This window comes from Archocentrus centrarchus, chromosome 6, assembly GCF_007364275.1.
Source record: "Archocentrus centrarchus isolate MPI-CPG fArcCen1 chromosome 6, fArcCen1, whole genome shotgun sequence".
Lineage (NCBI taxonomy): Eukaryota > Metazoa > Chordata > Actinopteri > Cichliformes > Cichlidae > Archocentrus > Archocentrus centrarchus.
The window spans coordinates 16,768,728-16,787,534 of NC_044351.1; the positions used below are offsets into that span (position 1 = coordinate 16,768,728).

Consider the following 18,807-nt stretch of genomic DNA (forward strand, 5'->3'; position numbering starts at 1 on the left):
ACCCACTTTGTAATCCAAACTTGTCACTTATCTTGATCGTCTCTCTCTCCTCTGTCCATGCTTCATTTCCATTTTGTCTTTATGAGCACTGAGATGGCAGCCAGCAGAATAAAGAGGGCATTTCTTCCACTAATCCCACTGAAGTGAAGGAAAAGATGTCCTTGCTCTTTTCAGCACTGAGGACAGCTGATGCCAACAAACACATATGAGGCTCAGAGAGAGACATGTACAGTGGGACATAGTGCTCTTAAAGGCACATGCAACATTTTGCCTCATTTAATAATGTCTGTTATATTCCAGCTAGTTGGTTTTCTTGTTAAAGGCTTAAGGGGTCTGGAAACGTTTTTGTCTGAGTGGTTACTTGAATTATATGGACGAATAAACATGAGTTAATGAGATCAAGGCACGCAGCTGCAACAAATCTTTGTTTTAACTGAACTGGATTCAATTGTTCCATTTTGCTGACATTCTTAATATGTGGTTTTGCAGATATGGCACCAAACTACAATCTCACTGAAGATATGGATTAATGCTCATTATTGCAACATATAAAAGAGTGTGGTTTTCAAGATTATTTTCCCTGTGCACTATCATCAGACAGCCATATGGTCCAAGAGAAATGTCTTCCTTTGGGCTATTACAGCAACTTCGCAGTTCTCCTCCTTTCAGTCCATCGCCTGCTGGGCTGACCCAGAAAATCCTTGCTACAAAAGTTGTACCTCTTTTTAAGAAATGACATGTACAAGGACAATCATACCGTGGAGCTGCTACCTGTTTTTACTTTTTTCTTTTTTTTTTTTTGTCAAACCAAATAAATACATCTGTATCCAGATGGGAACAGAGGTGTATTCGTAATGGCTCTCTTTAGAAAAGCTGATCCGAAGGAGGAGGTCAGGAGGCAGCTGCAGGGCTCATATGGAATCAGCATGCTGTTATAATGGTGCATTTCTGCCTCACAGGATGGTATGCACCCCATGTTAAACAATCAGCACAAACACAGTGTTTTATTCAGATCAAATTACTTTTCGGAAGGATTAAAACTGGCATTATGTCAGTTAACAGTGTTATTATTTCCATCCCGAGAATGCTCTTTAAACATTTGATGGCAGCTCACTGGAGGCCCTGCACGTGCTCCAAAATATCTCCAGCTGTTTATTTTCATTTGAAAGAGAACCGAAGCACCAACGCCCAGCTTCTGAATGTGCAGATCCAATTTGAACATCCAGCAGTCTCCAATTAAAGACATTTAGTTTATGCTTTCATAACATAACAGTTATGGGGTTTGATTGGCTGTGTCTACATTGAAAAGGTCCTCAGATTAGGTACTGGTCACACCCCCATCTTGTGGTAGAAAGCACATACTACATAAATAATATCCCCATAAGCTGAAGCAAACATGCATTAGCAGGGAATAAGAAAACATTCAGATCTTTGAAAATGTTTGAAAAGATTTACAGAAAATATGCTTTAAGTACAGACTTCTGACCTCTGGACAAACACAAGTAAGATTTCAACAGACTGTAAAACAGGACATAAAGAACAAAAGCTCATGTCATTTCATTGTTACTGCTGATGATGATAGAAAAAAGTCTTATTCCGTTTTGTGTAATTTCAGCTCAAGCAGCTCCATATTTCATGCTAGTGTGTGCGCGCGCGCGCGTGTGTGTGTGTGTGTGTGTGTGTGTGTGTGTGTGTGTGTGTGTGTGTTTTCTCAGCATGGCTTTGAGGTAATTACTTGTGAAATTTCCCGCTGGATTTTGTCTTCTTGAGTGTTGATGTTGACGTCTCCCACCGAACCGTTTTCATAGCTGTGAAAGAAGAAAGCAGGCTGTTGTAGAAAACTAAAATGTGCTCCAGAAACTGTGGACTTTCTGAAGAAGAAAGATATTGCAGCTATTTCTTGCTGCTGCTGCTTTTTGCTTTACTCACACAAAGAGGAACCGTGTGCACACGTGGTCAGAAATTGGACACACCCAAATGTTGCCATGCTTTTGAAGGTTTTTTGAAGTTATCACTGTTAAGACATTGACAAAATCACAATAATGAAATAAATCCTTGTTGTCCTGTACTGCCTCCCATACTTACCTTCACAGAGTGCAACACAGTTTAGGTTAGTGCTTTGCAGAAACCTGGCTTCCCCCATCTCTTCCTGAAACATGTGGAGAATACAGGATGAGATATAGGATATTCTCATCCAGAGTGAACGTTTGCAGCATTTAGACACGTGAGCAATAATCTGACCTTCTGGATTTGGTTTATTCGTTTGTGTTTCTGTAAGAGTTCCTCTTTGGTAGGTATTTTGTGTTGACCGTTACCCATTTCTAAAGAAAAGGGAAGACTAATTTTAAAAACATGCAATAAGTACTTGTAATCTGCAGAGAAGAAACAGATTTCTTACCAGAATAGCCAAATGATATGCTTGAAATGGGACTCAAATAGATGCCTTTCCCATATGCAGCACCATGGAGCTAAAATAGAAAGAAGGAAGAGGTTTCAGCGGTCTAGACGTTCACATAAAAATTTCATATGTTAAAATTGCCTCTTTAACTTCTGAAGGTGATCAAAGATAATACATTTTTTTAGGAAAACTATATATTCTACCTGCAATTTTGTGTAAGATGCGTTAACCAGCCCATTTCTCAAAATAGAGTGCCAGTTTTCAATGTGGGAACCACTGAAAGAAGAGAAACATGATCTACTAAGCATGGTAAGCATGGACCATGTTCTCTATGTAAGTGATGAGATGAAAACTTCATTTAAAAAAAAAAAAAACTGTTTTGATTTCACTTACTGGAAAGCAAAGGTGCTGCCATAAAGTTTTCTGGCCGTTTGAAAGCGAGCCTCTTTACACGGAGGGCTGCTGATCAACAGGAACTGATGGGGTGTGTGCATAAACTTCAGTTGCTGTTGAATACCGATTTATTACAACAAAAGATTAACTCATATAAAGCACAGTATGAGATGGAAGATTTGGTTGCTAATTATTCACTAGACTACAACTGCTATAAAGCTTGCAGCCGGGGTGTTAATGAATCTGACTGCTCTAGCATACCTTGTTCAGCGGAAGCTTCACAATGTGTGATCTGTTGCTTGCTAAAATCCTATTATAAGACACACAGAAACACACCCAGGTGTTAATATGTCATCGGATTAACATCTGTCAAGGGTTACTTAGATTTAAGTTGGGGTAAGGGTTATTTTTTTGATGGTTAGAGTAAGATTCAAGAGGTTTGGAAATGCACTAATGTGAATGAAGGTCCTCACAAAGACAACCAAGGAAACATGTGTATGTGTGCTCCTCCCCCTACACACAGACTGGTAATGTAAGGGAAACACTAGTAATGCAGAACAACTTCTACGACAAAATATGAGAAACATTCATCCAAACAACCTCAAACTCAGCACTGCACTTGCAACAGTGCACTTGCCAAATCTGAAGCAGCTTGTATGAATGGTTGCTGAGCCAAGTGAAGAACAAAAGGACAGAGATACAGTGATTTCTTGGCAAATAAGTGAAATTCACATCTAGATTTAGTCTCTCACCACTGTAGTAATGGATGAGCAAGAGGGTCTATCCTGTCCAGCTGCTTTTTAATCTCAGAATATGGACCCTGAGTATAATAAACACAATTTCATCATTATAATCTAGTAAATCCAGTTCAGGAAAGCATTCACCTGTTTTTAGTTTATTCACAGATGGAAGGCCGATGTGTGAATTTAGGAAAAGAGAGGCCAGGTTTTACTTTAAAAGATGTTACCTGTGCCATCCTCCTGATTAACAAGACACTGTCCAGAGCTTTCTGCAGCCTCTCATAGCTTCTTCTCTGTTACAACAAAAGAACCCAAAACAAAACAAAAAAAAAAATTATGATTGCTTCAGTAAAATGACACACTGGGGGGTGTATTAAATATCAGGTCATAGATAACTTTGATTCACCTTTGGGCTAAAGGCGAGAATTTTGGGGTTGCGTGGATCAACAATAGAAGGGTACGGTTCAAAAATGAGGCTCTTGCGTGAAGACTGAAGGGCAGCTCTGCACATGGCTACCAACAAGTCAATCACCTGCAAGAGCAGAGACGAGTGAATTACTGATGTCCTATACTGTTATAACTCATTTTTACATACAAAATATGCAAAAGTCTTACCAACCTCTGCACCGGTGGCAACCTCTTCTGTAGCTCCAGACATAACCCCCAACATATGAAAGGAAAACACACACAGCTCCCTGCTGCAAACTGCTGGCTACAAACGCACAATGCAGAATGCTGCAGATGAATTACGGCTCATTTTCACTCTCGATTTAGCTGAACAGCCACTCAACCAGCAGTTACTTATTTATCAAGAGCTCGCACCTTAAGCATGGGTCCATTTTGAAACAGGTGTCGCTCGTCACAAACAACACAGTATTCATTCAGTGTTGGGATCCTCTGCTCTGCATACCTCATTATCTGTGCACACAATGAAAACAGATCATTAAAATTAGCTTTCTTAGTTGGAGCTAAAAACCTAAATGCAAAATACTGTATTTACTTTGCTTAGATTCTTTATTATAAATATTTTTTAAATGAGAACCAAGAAATTCTTGTCTCTTTCTGTTTTATTCTTCTGAAGTTTCCATTGAGATAATATGGAAAATAAAAACACTAACCTACATAAATGTTATACTTAAAGTGAATACATAGCACCAATTTACAACAGTAATCAACTCAAAGCGCTTTTAACAGGAAGAGAACTCCAGCAGAACAAGGTTTCACCTGTACCAAGAAGCCGTGCTGCAGAGTTGGTGTGGTCTTACAGTGCCCGATTGCCTGGGATGTGAAGAGCAGCTCTATCAGCTGTTTAGTGTTAAGCTGTGCTGATGATTTCACTGCCGAGACCATCACTCTCTGTGGAAAAAGGATCACGTTCACAACTAAAATAAAGGTAACAGGAGAATCAAAACTCTGGAAAGACTGCCACGAACACAGCAGCAGACAGAAAATATTTACACATAAACAGATATTTTCCACATCGATGTACTTTGAAGTATACTTTTCCTCACCTTTCCACTGGGTGTGTAGGTGAAGAGTTCTCCGATGGGATTCTTAATGGTGTAGGAAGTTGTATGATTTGTGAAACTGTTCAGCTTCATTGCTGGTAAAATGATCCGACCCCTCACAGCCGGTTCCTGGAGCTCCTTTTGCCTGATGATAGTTAGGCAGAAGTTAATTGATCCATGCAAAAACAGATTCAGTCAGTAAGACAGCTGTGTCATTTAACTGCTTCATACTTCGATAGTGGCAGCCTGATGCTAAGTCTTGCGCAGTATTTCTTCATGGTTCCACGTGGCCTGAACCAGCTGTGCCTGTTCTTCTGCCGGGTTACAGTGTTGTCATTTGTCAGGTGCTTCCACACTCGGGATATGAAGACTGTAAGAATACTGGAGAACAGAACTGGCCTTTATGCAATCATCAGATGAACAGTGACATAGATTAAAAAAAAAAAGTGCATGCAGTCTATTAGTGCAGTTAAACTTAATGTATGAACACTCACTTCTGCAATTGTTTCCCAAGACTGAATTGATCAGTATTAGATGGTTGAAAGACCTCAACTGAAGGTGCTGTAGTGAGAAACATCACTTAATCAGGTGTCACACTGTGTTAGACTTAAGTGAATTCTGCATGCAGATGTATTGTTGCTGCTCACCAGGTCCATCCAAATACTGAGACATAGAAAACTGCAGACGGATAATGATGGGCTCTGATAGATTAACCCTCCAGGCTTGAGCTGCTTCCTCCTTTGGACACCAAAAAGATTTTAACACTTTCAGTTGTCATGCAAATATGTCACTTTAGCAGATACATGTGCAGATGTGGTCACAAGGTTACATACAGCATGTCCATTTGTCACAGAGACACAGTTCTTGTAATAGAATAAAAATTTGGTCTCTTCGACAGGTATGAATTTGATTTCCGTTTGTGCCACAACAAACCCATAAAACATGTAACAAACAGAAAAGAAAACTGCACTGCATGTTACACATACTGGGAACATGGTACATGTTTTAACTTCATGATACTGCTCTTTAACTTCTTTTCAGTTGGTTAGGATTTCCTTCTCTGTGCCTGAAAATATGAATTATTCAGAACACTGGACACACTGAGAATTATGATGGTGCTGGTATCACAATATCAACAAAAATGTTCCATCCCTGTGGTGAAAACATGATCCAGCACGATAATGAACCTAAACATGCGTTAGAACTGGTTTTTAGGACAGTCAATTCAAGATTAAATTAGGTTAACTTACATATATAAACACAATTAATTATTTAAATAAATTTGTGAATAATGTAGAAAAATGTAATATTTTATATATATATATATATACATATATATATATATATATATATATGTATGTGTGTGTGTGTGTGTGTGTATAAACTCTGCAGCTTAATTCAGTGATAAGTAATGTAAATTCAACTCACATCCAAAAAGTTGACATACATTTTTAAGTCCACATCCACATCATCAATTGACCCATACTCCCTAGGAGAAGAAAAAGAAGGGAAATACTGACAATCCGTAAATGTAGCAGGGATCCCTTCTTTTAACAGCCATGAACAAGGAAAGGTGTTCTGATGTTCACCTGACAGAGACTGCAGAGTCTGAATACAGAGTCCTGACTGCCTCAATGTCCCTCTCCAGCCAGGGGTGGGGATAGACGTCAGAGGCATACTGACTATACAACTCCCCCTATGAAGCATGATGAATGAAAATTTTGCAGTTACAGCTTCCGTATATAAAATGACACACACTGAGATGGTTTAAACCTGCTCATCCATCATCTGAACACGTGTATGATGAGCTATTTATTGCGTATCTTTACTCTGTAAAGATATGTTTAATACTTAAAAAAAAACTATGTTCTACACTACATGTCTATACAGATGTTCTAAGAAACTTTACTTAAAAACGCAAAGATTAAGAACAAAATTTGAAATGAGACACAGTATGTGAGCAAAAATGTAAGCACAATTTAGGCAAAGATATTGTTTGCATTAGTGTGTTATCAGCTGTGCATTATCTCTTAATGGATGCTTAAAGGAAGAAATTATTATTCCTGACAAATACATTAATTAAGCACTTGAATTAGCATGAAATTATTTGGTATTTCAAACATATGCAATGATATACTGTGCTGGAAGGGTTTTAAAAAAACTACAAGGTTTCATAGGGACACTGAAATTGAAATTGATGCTTACTTGAATTCCACAAAGAATCTCATCAGTGTCACCATCACCATGTCTCTCTTCCCATTCCCACTGCTGGCACTCCTGCTGGATTAATGGGAAGAGTTGCCAATCAAGAGATCCTTTAAGTTACACAGTTCATCTAAACCTTCTATTAACCCAAACAAAGTCAGCTGACCGTGCTGCTAAGACTGTCAATGAAGTCAACACATTTACGACATTTACTATATTGAACATTTTAAAACAGGATATATTCCACAATATATAACATAATGCAATTTCTATGTCAAGCTGGTGATCTTAAGAAAGGCAGGGCTTCAGCCATTGACTTATTTTTTGTCAGTTTATCTGCTAATTATGCTAATTGCCTTGTCAGTTACCCACTGTAGTGCAATTCTCTGCTCTAAAAAAAAAGACTTTCCTTTCAGATGTATGCAAAGATATCCCCCTCTACATTCACATAAAAATACAGCAGGGTGAATTTGGAGCTTATAGACTCACCATATGTTCAGGTTTTTTTGTTTGTTTGTTTTGTTTTTTTGGATCTTCTTCAGCAACAACCAACAATGTGGTCACTCCTCTGTGACCGAAACAATTAAACACTATCCGGGAAAAACATATGTGACTTAATTAGTTCAGCTACTTCTGCAATACAATACAAATGAGCAGACTGCGCTCCGTATCTTGAACTATATCAAGAAGATCATCGTTGTTTCCCTCTGGTCTCTGGAAAAGTAAATAAAACAACACATCAACATTATTTTCCTCAGAAGAGTAGATCATGTGTTTACTAATTATTAATGATATAGCTGGTACGAGATTAAAATCTTACTTTTCCTTCAGAAGAATGCAGCAAGAAAAAAAAAGTATATTCCGTTCCTGTTGATGGCTCTGCTGGCTGTCCCCCTCTGTTTTCAACGGCAGGAAGTCGCACATGTTCAGCCTGACTTCTCAGTCATGTGATTGACTGCAGCTACAGACGGCCTGATCACTTTGTGCAGAGAGATGAACGACTGTAGATGTGGACCTGTTTCTAGATTTAAGTATCTTGTGCCATCTATTTGTGTGACACAGGTAGTCACCTAAAAGCCAAGGCTCATGAATCAGTTTTAAGTCTCTGATGAGAACAAAGCTCATGTGAAGGATGGTTGTACAGGTGATGTTTGGCATTTATTAGCCTAGTTGCCTGTCTGTTCCACCCTGACCTTAATCTGCAGTTACCCTTGTTAGTAGTCGCCCGCTGCTCCACAATCTGGACAGATTAGACACTTCTAGGACCACATATATGTGTGCAGACCTATAATCAACAAGTGCTTTTCTTTGGGGTAATCCACTTAGACAGGAGTGTGTGTTATTGTGTATTTACAGGGGATGAACACAATAGCATAAATCCTCATACAATACAGGATACTGCTATTTTCAAAAACAAAGATTACTTAATACTCTTATTATTTTTATACACCCAGTGTTATATTGTAACGTTCAGGTCTTATCAAATAAATTGGTGAAATAATTCTATTCCATCTGATACAGATGGGGAAAGATCCCAAATAAGATTTGAACTAAGAGACCTGCACTTACAGTGTATGTGGTAAACATTTTACCAACTAGAACAGCTCAGAGAGCAAAATATCCAAAGTAAAACATCATGCAGATAAACCAGGACAATGTGAGTGCACAATGTACTCACAACAGCTACATTAAATTTACATCTCAGTTAATGGAATGATTAGAGGTGCCAAACAATATCTGACTGTAATAAAGAAAGCAACAGTATGGTTTCATTTTAAAGTTTCTTTTCTTTTACAGCTTGTGTGGTTTTTAGTTCATGTGACATCATAATTATTTTTTACTGCGAGCACGTTTTTGTTGTACTGCAAGTTGACGCCGTGTGGGATAGAAAAAAAGATGTCAAGACAGTTCAGCAGATCATCCACAAGAGAGAGCTGCTGTTGAGCTGTTGAGGCACACACGCACACACACACACACACACACACACACACAAATCCATTTTATATTTCATGCTACATTTTGCAGTAAATATGCAAACATCAAACTGCAGGTTTTACATGTCATTGCAAATGTTTCTCTGAATTTTATAGATTTTTTTTCTCTCTGGGGGATTTGTGCATTGCATTCTGGTATAATAATGTCCGTCAACAACATAATCTTTTTTTTTAATGCCCAACTGATACTGGATTTATGCTGCAGATGCCAATTTCAGTTTTTAGGGAATTAAAAAAGAAAATAAAAAATGTTTATTTATTTTAACATTAAAAATATAATTTCAGTTAAAGAGTTTACACATATCAGTGGATTAACCATTACAGAAACATAAAAAATGATTTTGGTAATTACCAAAACTGTTCATTTAGGGTAGCTGTGGCATAAACCTTACACTGGGTGGTGATCGAATAAATTTGTTAACCACAAGGTTTGAGGACAAAGTAGGGTTTGAAATTAACTACCAATTAAAATAAAAACTAAATTACTTTGTTAAATATTTAGGAGTCAGAATGATGAATACTTGATGATGCGATATATGGTGGAGCTGAACTATGGGTCCTTTACTATGTACTATGTACTATGTACTATTTGGTACATGCATTAGTGTATTTTTTGTAAGAGGACTGATAATGCCGCATCTCTGCATGCATTGGTTGTTGCTTTTGATAAGTCAGCTTTCATAATCTTATGTCACTTTCACTTTAGCATCACCTTTTCTCCATTATAACTCCATTATAGTGCATGAGTGTGTTTGGACTGTTGTATTGCACTGCAGGAATGCCAACACACCTGCTGAGTTTATAAAATGTGTAATAAATAAAGGGAGTGGATGCTCAGCTTTACAATGAGCAATCATTTGCGAGATGAAAATAAGCAGACAAAAAATAAAACATGATATTTACACACAACTCACCTCCTTTTCTCACTGGATGTTGAACATATTAATGGTAAATGGACTGGTTCTTATATACTGTAGCACTTTTCTGCTCTACTTGAGCACTCAAAGCGGTTTATACAAAATGTCTTATTCAACCATTCACACGCACACATTCACTTTTTTCTACATCTAAGTGCTTTCTGTCTAACATTCACACAGATTCACACTCCAATGAATGCATTGAGAGCAACTTGGGATTCAGTATACTGTAGACTGGAGCAGCCAGGGATCAAACCACCGATCTTCCGATTAGTAGATGACCTGCTCTACCTCCTGAGCCTCAGCCACCCAATGTATGTGCATGTGCATGTTACCTTTTGCATTTCTGAGCTCGCCAAAATGACGAAAGCTGAAATTTGACTGCTGATTTTTTGATGGTATAGCCATTTAAAGTGAAGCTGGGAGAAGTAGAGATAATGAAGGTAGATGGGGTCAACCTGGGGTTTACCATCCAAAGCAACAAACAGTGCACAGCAGAGGTGAAGAAGAGCGATGCTGAAGCAGATTTAGAGGTGGTGCTTAAGAGTTCAAGTAAAATGTAACGCAAGACATTTGCATGAGAATTGTGCAATAAGTCAAGAGATCCACTGCTCAGTTAAGATGAATAAACAAAAAAGAGTAAAACCTCAAATAATAATGGGAAAAGAACACAACATGCAGCAGAGGATGGACAAATCATAAAAAGTGTATTCAGACTTTGACAAATTAAAAGAATATCCAACAAAGAATATGCCGGCAGTTCAGTCTCTGCTACAGAAAGATATTCTTTAAAAAGATATCCCCTCATTTAGTGGTTTGATTATTTGATTTGGTGATGGAGAGGGATTTCACACAGGTGTTCATTTGAGTTGAGAGCTGGTGAATGTGAAGGCCATAACATATGACTTAAATCATCTTCATGCTCAGTAAAGCATTCCTGGATGGAATGCTTTACTGAGCACAGGCATCAGGATAAAAAGTGATAAAAAGTGATCACGCAGATCAACTTTATATTGTTCTGCAGTGACTCTTCCCTGCAAGGTGGTGGTTGTCAAACTGTGGCTCCACTGGAGGTAGGGCACGGATGACCAGGCGGAAGCTCTATGACGGCCAGGCGAAATAAACTTGCACCTGCCCTCCATCGAAGCCTAAACTGTCTAACTCAAAATGTGGCAGAGGTCAGTACTTTTATTATTTTTTTTTAATTCACTGACTCTGAAACAGTTGCCAAAAATAAACATGCAATTTAAGCCGATCTCCAATCACTACTATCGCCTTTACGGCCCTATATCCTGTGTCACTCACGGGAAAGTAGTCCCGGTTAGTTAGAGGCATAAAACCGGTCGCTCCGGGGCAGGACTCGTGGCGCTTTGGTCCCTGCAAAGTTCTCTCGGTAGGTAAGTAGCAGCGGAAGAGTCATAAATGTGTGTCTTACAGCAGCAATAGAAGATTTAAAGTGTAGAAATACGCTGAATCAGCTGCGCCACCTTTATGTGGAACATGCAGTCCCATTAGATTTATTTGGTAATTATATATATTTTATGCTATTCCATAAGAGCTCAGCTGATATTCTAGTTGTTCAAAGTAGCTGATAATTAGGCATCTAAAAAGCAAATGTATTTTTACTGTAATGCATGTTTAAAGAAGCCTCATAATAACATTTATTAAAATTAAAATATATTACCTGCTAATCTGTGATTTTGGTTTTATATTGACTTGGAACAAATTTTAGGAAGTAGCTATTATCAGGCTGCAAAAAGATTAATAAGAAGTTTGAGTTATTTTTAAAAAACTGTTAAAATATGTCTGTTGCTGCTTGACTGATTTTCATTCTTTTTTTTTTTTCGATGATGTGTCTGTAGTCCACAAATAGCCACAGCTGACTGTTATTTTAGGTGAATACAAAGGGCAGACATATGGTCTCAGCCCACCCACCACAAATCCATGCACTGACTGACAACACACTTTTATCAAGCATGCTGAATTCTTGTTTGTCTAATGAAGTGCAAACTGAATCACATAATATCTACTTGTCCCTATAATATGGGCTTGTGGACCAGCATTGCACCTCAGGCAGCAAAAATATGATTTTTTTTCTGCCTCCTCCTCAAGTTTGTGAGTTTTTTTTTTTGTGTGTGTGAATCAGCTTTAGCTGCTGTAAGACATGCCCGGCTCCTCTTCTTTAGCTGCACATATTCTCACATATTTGCTGTAATGTGGGAGAGTGCAGTCATTCAGGCGCATACTGTTCTTCTTGCTTTTTGTGCTGGTTTTTCAGTTAGCCAAGAGAGTTGAAAGTCATCTACAGAGAGGGGGAACATTTATTTAAAGTTGTCACTCTTCATATAGTGATCGATCTTATTTTCTTTCTTCTTAGTTTGCACACTCTTTTTGATATTTTATGGTCTATATAATTTCTTCTTCAGCTTACTGGTTGTAAGTGCAGAGCCCATTGTGTCACTCTTCATATGACAAGTAAAAACATTTGTGGCCCACGAAAAAAGCGAGACATTTCCCACATATCCCATGACAAATGCCTGATCGATTATCTTTCTTGTTTCTTTCCCTCTCTCCAAGGTCTTTTCCTGCAGACACGGATCCAGCCATGTCAAAGCCAAAGGATGCAGCCTCTTCTGTCATCCACACCCAGCAGCTGCATGCTGCCATGGCAGACACCTTTATTGAGCACATGTGCCTGCTGGATATCGACTCCGAGCCTGCTGTGTCTCGCAACACCGGCATCATCTGCACAATTGGTCAGGCGCATTGCCAAGGCCCATTGATCTATTCTCATTATATGTACAATCTGATTATTTTCTTAATGTATCTGCGTCTAAAAAAAACCCACGACCTTGCAAAAATGTCATCATCTTAGGCCTGTGTCTCTCTGTGTTCATTAACTGTCTCGGTGCAGGACCTGCCACCCGATCTGTGGAGATGGCCAAGGAAATGATCAAGGCTGGGATGAACATTGCAAGAATGAACTTCTCCCATGGCACACATGAAGTGAGTGAAGGATCAGGAATATTTTCCACCAGCCTCTGAGTTCCTTCATTGTCATCGCTGAAGTTTCATATTAAATGTTCTAACTTGTTCAAGTTGTGATGCCACAATCATCCGCAGCGACATCACGGATTCGAACATTTCCAGTAAAGCTCTGTTCTTGACAGCGTGAACCCAGATAGAGAAGTCAGTTCCTTTGCCCTTTCTAAGTGAGCCAGTGAGGATTTACCCTTTACTGCAGCAGCACTCAGTGTGACATTACTCTTGTGGCCTGGTAACTGTCTGTAATGTGATCTTTGCGCCTCCACTCGCCCCTTTGGTGCTTGTCCGTCTAGTCGCTTGTGAACCAGCTGTGTCGCGGCCAACTTTTCAGCCGACATTATACTACTGACCTCTTACCTTTAAAAGTCAAGCCTGTTTCCCTTTTTTTCACTGTCACCTGAGTGGATGAGCCATCAGATATCATCAGCTGTAGTATGAACACCCACAGTTAATTATTAGATCTTGAAAGGTTAAATGTTCATTTTTCACCCCAATATAAGACAATTCAAAGTGGCTCAACAGTGGTCGATAAAAAGGCCTTGATTTGATTGTCATAACATAACTCCACAGCACAGTGAATGTATGATTTCTTGTGAGGAGGGAAAAATACATTTGACCTCTGTGTTATTGGTGTCACAGTTGTCAGTACAGCTATAAATAGGAGTCACCCCCACAGCAACAGTATGAGAAGAAGGCACGTAGAGAAGCCACAGTGGGACGACATTATTGACCAAGGACAGATGTCAGTATTCACATCGCTGTTTTATTCAAGTGAAAAATACATTTAAAATATTTGGTTTTCATTTATCCTGTAAGGCATTGCTGTATAGGTCGCTGCTCAGGTTGTTTGGCAAGTATTCATACTTAGCTGGAAGAATATGACAGCTGTTTATGCACAGTTCAACTGAACAGTGTCTTCCACTAAGAGTATCTTGCAGTTATATATATGTATTTATAGTTATGTAACCAGTTCTGTGGTGTCACATGGTGTACTAACTGAATTAAAAAAAATTTTTTTAATAATAGTAATTTAATACATTTATAAATATGAATCTTTAGTGATAAAACAGGGTTTTGTGACTTAGTAATGATCAACAAGTGTAATCCTTTTGTGTCAGTTCTTTCACTTTTTAAGCCATTGCTAGATTTACATAGAGCTTTTTGGTATAACATCTATTATTATGCAGTACCACGCTGAGACTATCAAGAATGTCCGCGATGCAACGGAGAGCTTTGTACCTGGATCTGTTGACTACAGACCAGTGGCCATCGCTCTGGACACCAAGGGACCAGAAATCAGGACTGGACTTATCAAAGGCGTGAGTTCTTGCCAGATTACCAAGGGTCACGTGAGGCCATTTTTCATCTGTGGGGACGATGTAAGCGGTTCTGTTCTCAACTCCCTTTTCATTGGTTTTAGAGTGGCACCGCTGAAGTTGAGCTGAAAAAGGGTGAAACCATTAAGATCACACTCGATGACCAGCACACAGAGAACTGTGATGAGAAAACTCTGTGGCTGGACTACAAAAACATCACCAAGGTTGTGCAGGTTGGAAGCCACATCTATGTTGATGATGGTCTCATTTCCCTCAAGGTTAAAGAAGTCGGTAAGCAGAGAAACAATCAGCTGTCTGTTCTATTTTGGCCGTCTGTCTTTTGTTGTGCCTCTAACAGTTGAAATATTTCTCTGTCTCTTGTTGTTACCAAAGGCAGTGACTACTTGATGTGTGAGATTGAGAACGGTGGTATGCTGGGCAGCAAGAAGGGCGTCAACCTGCCTGGAGCTGCTGTTGACCTGCCTGCAGTGTCGGAGAAGGACATTCAGGACCTGCAGTTTGGAGTGGAGCAGGGTGTTGACATGGTCTTTGCCTCTTTCATTCGTAAGGCCGCTGACGTTCATGCTGTCAGGAAAGTGCTGGGCGAGAAGGGCAAGGACATCAAGATCATCAGCAAGCTGGAGAACCACGAGGGCGTGCGCAAGTGGGTGGAGTACAAACAATCACAGCTGAAGCTGCATAAATCTGTCTTTATGATGGTAGAAGATATTTTTTCATTGTCTCCTTTTTAGATTTGATGAGATCCTGGAGGCTAGTGATGGCATCATGGTGGCCCGTGGAGATCTGGGGATTGAAATCCCAACAGAGAAGGTCTTCATCGCCCAGAAGATGATGACTGGCAGATGCAACAGGATCGGCAAACCAATCGTCTGTGCCACCCAGGTCTATGATGCCATGTGCTGGGAGCAAGTTTAGTGCAGTGGAAAGAAGTGTTTTTTCCTTCAGACATGAAATGATGCAGTGCATCTCTTTGTTCACATTAAGATGCTGGAAAGCATGACCAAGAAGCCTCGCCCTACTCGTGCTGAGGCCAGTGACGTTGCCAATGCTGTGCTGGATGGCAATGACTGCATCATGCTGAGTGGTGAGACAGCCAAGGGAGACTACCCCCTGGAGGCAGTGCGCACACAGCATTTGGTAAGATGGTTTCTGTTCAGTGTAAATGTGCACAATATAGCCATCTTCAATGGCAATATCAAAAGATTACACCGGTGTGTTTGAATGCTTGATGTGAGAACTGCTCCTGTCGCTGCCTGCAGTGTTCTGAGTGTGAGGAAGCTTTCACTGTCAGTATAAAATCCCCCCAACTTGTTGAGGCATGTAGTTTATCTAACATGCGAGTCTTGACAGTTGGCTGCCAAACAGAATTATTTATCAGCAACAGCAAGTTCACATGATTAAGATTAGGCTCGCTGTTTTGTGTAGATGCCTTTTTATCTGAAGCTACTTGTTTCACTTTTGCTGCCACTTAATCATGTATCGACCACGAAAAGATGCAATTGTGTGAACAGTGTCCCGTCTCCAAAATAAGTCACGAATATTAACTGAGCACAAATATAGAAACATTGAAAAAAATACTTGCTACGTGCTTCTTTATGTTTGCTTTGTCACGCAAGTTACATTTTCTAGATCACATTGAATGAAGATAAACATAACATCCTCAATGAGTGCACATCTGTGGTTTCACCTTCGGCTTTACTAACAGCTTGTTTCCTTATTTCTTCATCTTTCTTTGTGTATCCCCGTTGCATCACTCCTCCTGCACTCCATCTGCTACCAACAGCATCTCTTGTTGCTTTCTCCATTGTGCTTTAACTGTGTGATATAGCTCAAACTGCATGTGTCTGGAGTGCACAGCAACGGTCACTGGATGTCACGGCTGTGGCTGTTCAGCTTGATGTCTCAGAGTGTGCTTTCAGGTATGAAGAACTCTGCACTAAGCTTAACTTGCTTTTTCTAGCTGTGTATCTGCAGTCTGACAGCCACTGTAATCTGCTTTCATATATTCAGATTGCCCGTGAAGCTGAGGCAGCCATGTTCCACAGGCAGATGTTCGAGGAGCTGCGTCGCCTCTCTCATTTGACCCGTGACCCCACAGAGTCCGTCGCCATTGGTGCCGTTGAGGCTTCCTTCAAGTGCTGTGCCAGTGCAATCATTGTGCTAACCAAGACTGGCAGGTGAGACTCCGGGAACATTTCCACCCAGTAAATCTCTGTAAAGCTGAGTCATAATATCCTCCCGGCGCCCACTCTGAAATGAAACTGGGGCATTATAATATTTTTCTATCCTGCTGCCTCCGCACCTTCATGAACGCAAGCCCCCGGCTCATTTGAAGTGTGCCAACTTTTACTGCAATCACAATCTGTGCTCTACCCGTGACCTTTTTGAGATCTGAACCCTGACATTTTACGAGTTAATTTTAACTCCCTAATCGTACCTCTCCATTTTGGAGTTCATCCTTGCAGCACATGGTACTAAACACATACATGTAGTCAGCTGGGCTGATTTCATAATGATAAAGCTATGAAATAAAGTGGGCTGTAGTTAATATTTTCCTCTTAACAATAGTTTATATGACTGAACTGATGCCTTTGTGGTAAATTATCTCCAGTCTCTGCTGTTCACATCAGCTCTGTGGAGATTTGTAGCATCTTTCAGCTCAGTGTGTTGGTTTTCTCTCACTGTCCTCATTGGTGTTATTTTCTGGCACAGCAGGCGTGCTCACATCATGCTACCTGCATAGTGAGACAGCAGATAGTTACTGTAGCAACTGGCAGGTAAACTAAGTAAAGCATTGAGCTGCTAAAGAGTCAAATATTTTAATCAGGAGTTGAGCTAATAGACTTAAACTGAGAATAAATGTTCGACTTAACGGTCATTACATCAACACAGACACAGCTCCAAATGAAAGGCTGTTTTGTTCCCTAACTGCTAAAATAAATATTCAACTACTTTATAACCGTTTCAGTTTAAAAGTTATGATTATGTCAGTGTGCAGTAACTTGTGTCCATCACCTGCAGGTCTGCTCACATGCTGTCAAGATACAGGCCCCGTGCCCCCATCATTGCTGTGACCCGCTGTGGTCAGACCGCCCGCCAGGCTCACCTGTACCGCGGTATCTACCCTGTGCTCTACACCAAGCCTGCCAGCGACGTCTGGGCTGAGGATGTTGACCTGCGTGTAAACTTTGCCCTGGAAGTTGGTGAGTGTCAGAGTTAAGAGGATATTTTGGCAGTTCAGTAAAACTGAGAAAGAGATTATTGTTCATTGCATGGAGCCCAAAGGTTTTTTTGTTTTTTTGTTTTTTTTTTTATTTAATCCTTTCTTTTTACATCTTTTTGTAGGCAAGCACCACAAATTCTTCAAAACTGGGGACATGGCCATTGTTGTGACCGGGTGGCGTCCAGGCTCCGGCTACACAAACACCATGAGGGTTGTGCTGGTGCCTTGAATGTCATCAAAAGACATCAGGAACTACTTCCCTTCCCCTCTTCGGTAGCCCACCTTCTCTCCATGTCGAACTTTCTTACAGCGTTCAGAAAGATAAAACAAAGGACTTCTGATGACATCTGCAGACTCCATGAGCTCCATCACCAATAAAAGTCTAATTTACTCTCTAAATCCTGCTGCCAGAGACTAAACTTGATTCAAAACTTTTAGTGGCAACCCTTCCGATGAACAAAGTGAACGTCAGTGCACCTCAGTGTAGACTTTAGCCTAAATTCAAGCTATTTTCGCTTCCTTTTAATTTTCTTTGTCCAGGTATAAATGTACTGATGGCTGGTGCAAATGCATTGGCATGACTGGGTTTCCATCCATTAAAAGAAACAAGTTCATCAACTTTGACTCTTGTAATCACTGTCAGAGTCAGTTTTTTGTTTAGCAAAATTAAAACGAAGAAGGTAAAACATAGTCCAAACTGAAAAAGTAGATAAAAGAAAAATTAACTACTAAGTTTTGGCAAACATTTACTACTTCTGTGAAATAGAACTACAATAACAAAATCTACATCCCTTCAAAACTCTCACCATAAACAGGCCACTTCCTGGAAGACAGCCACCCAAAGGAAAACACTGGGTGGTGTAACAACCTGCCATCTGCACTTCAGTGACAACTAGAGGAAATAGTTTTTAGGATGTAAAAGTTGCCAGTTAAGATTACTGTTGCATTGCAACACTCTCTATAGACCAGGTCTGCTCAAATCCAGGGACAATTAAAGCAAGACAAGAACTTCTTTAAGAATCTAAAACCCCTCCATGTAGTTTTAGA

General features: G+C 39.8%; 2 protein-coding genes across 4 annotated transcripts; one reads left to right on the forward strand and one right to left on the reverse strand.

Moving 5' to 3' along the window:
* Positions 1-81: 81 nt before the first annotated feature.
* On the reverse strand, positions 82-8,327 carry LOC115782166 (protein mono-ADP-ribosyltransferase PARP6-like). 2 transcript variants are annotated; one of them, XM_030732216.1, is made up of 24 exons: positions 8,065-8,327; positions 7,734-7,958; positions 7,245-7,316; positions 6,629-6,735; positions 6,468-6,528; positions 5,687-5,777; positions 5,534-5,600; positions 5,271-5,420; positions 5,043-5,184; positions 4,756-4,887; positions 4,354-4,449; positions 4,151-4,243; positions 3,938-4,063; positions 3,759-3,824; positions 3,544-3,611; positions 3,053-3,101; positions 2,792-2,904; positions 2,602-2,674; positions 2,399-2,468; positions 2,242-2,321; positions 2,086-2,149; positions 1,930-2,014; positions 1,736-1,808; positions 82-186 (listed from the first exon to the last, which is right to left on the reverse strand). In XM_030732216.1, exons 2-24 carry the CDS (start codon positions 7,734-7,736, stop codon positions 130-132), a joined length of 1,938 nt encoding a protein of 645 aa, XP_030588076.1. In that variant the 5' UTR covers positions 7,737-7,958; positions 8,065-8,327; the 3' UTR covers positions 82-129. The 2 variants fall into 2 exon arrangements, with proteins under 2 accessions (XP_030588076.1, XP_030588077.1); XM_030732217.1 differs by lacking the exon at positions 82-186 and having other exon boundaries at positions 1,720-1,808; positions 1,930-1,988; positions 7,245-7,319.
* Positions 8,328-11,505: 3,178 nt separating this feature from the next.
* LOC115782288 (pyruvate kinase PKM-like) lies at positions 11,506-18,109 on the forward strand. 2 transcript variants are annotated; one of them, XM_030732387.1, is made up of 11 exons: positions 11,506-11,548; positions 12,733-12,911; positions 13,070-13,161; positions 14,388-14,519; positions 14,621-14,807; positions 14,910-15,180; positions 15,269-15,419; positions 15,522-15,674; positions 16,548-16,714; positions 17,559-17,740; positions 17,883-18,109. In XM_030732387.1, the coding sequence occupies exons 2-11, from the start codon at positions 12,761-12,763 to the stop codon at positions 17,987-17,989; spliced, it is 1,593 nt and encodes a 530-aa protein (XP_030588247.1). In that variant the 5' UTR covers positions 11,506-11,548; positions 12,733-12,760; the 3' UTR covers positions 17,990-18,109. The 2 variants fall into 2 exon arrangements, with proteins under 2 accessions (XP_030588247.1, XP_030588246.1); XM_030732386.1 differs by having other exon boundaries at positions 11,525-11,552.
* The last annotated feature ends 698 nt before the right edge of the window (positions 18,110-18,807 follow it).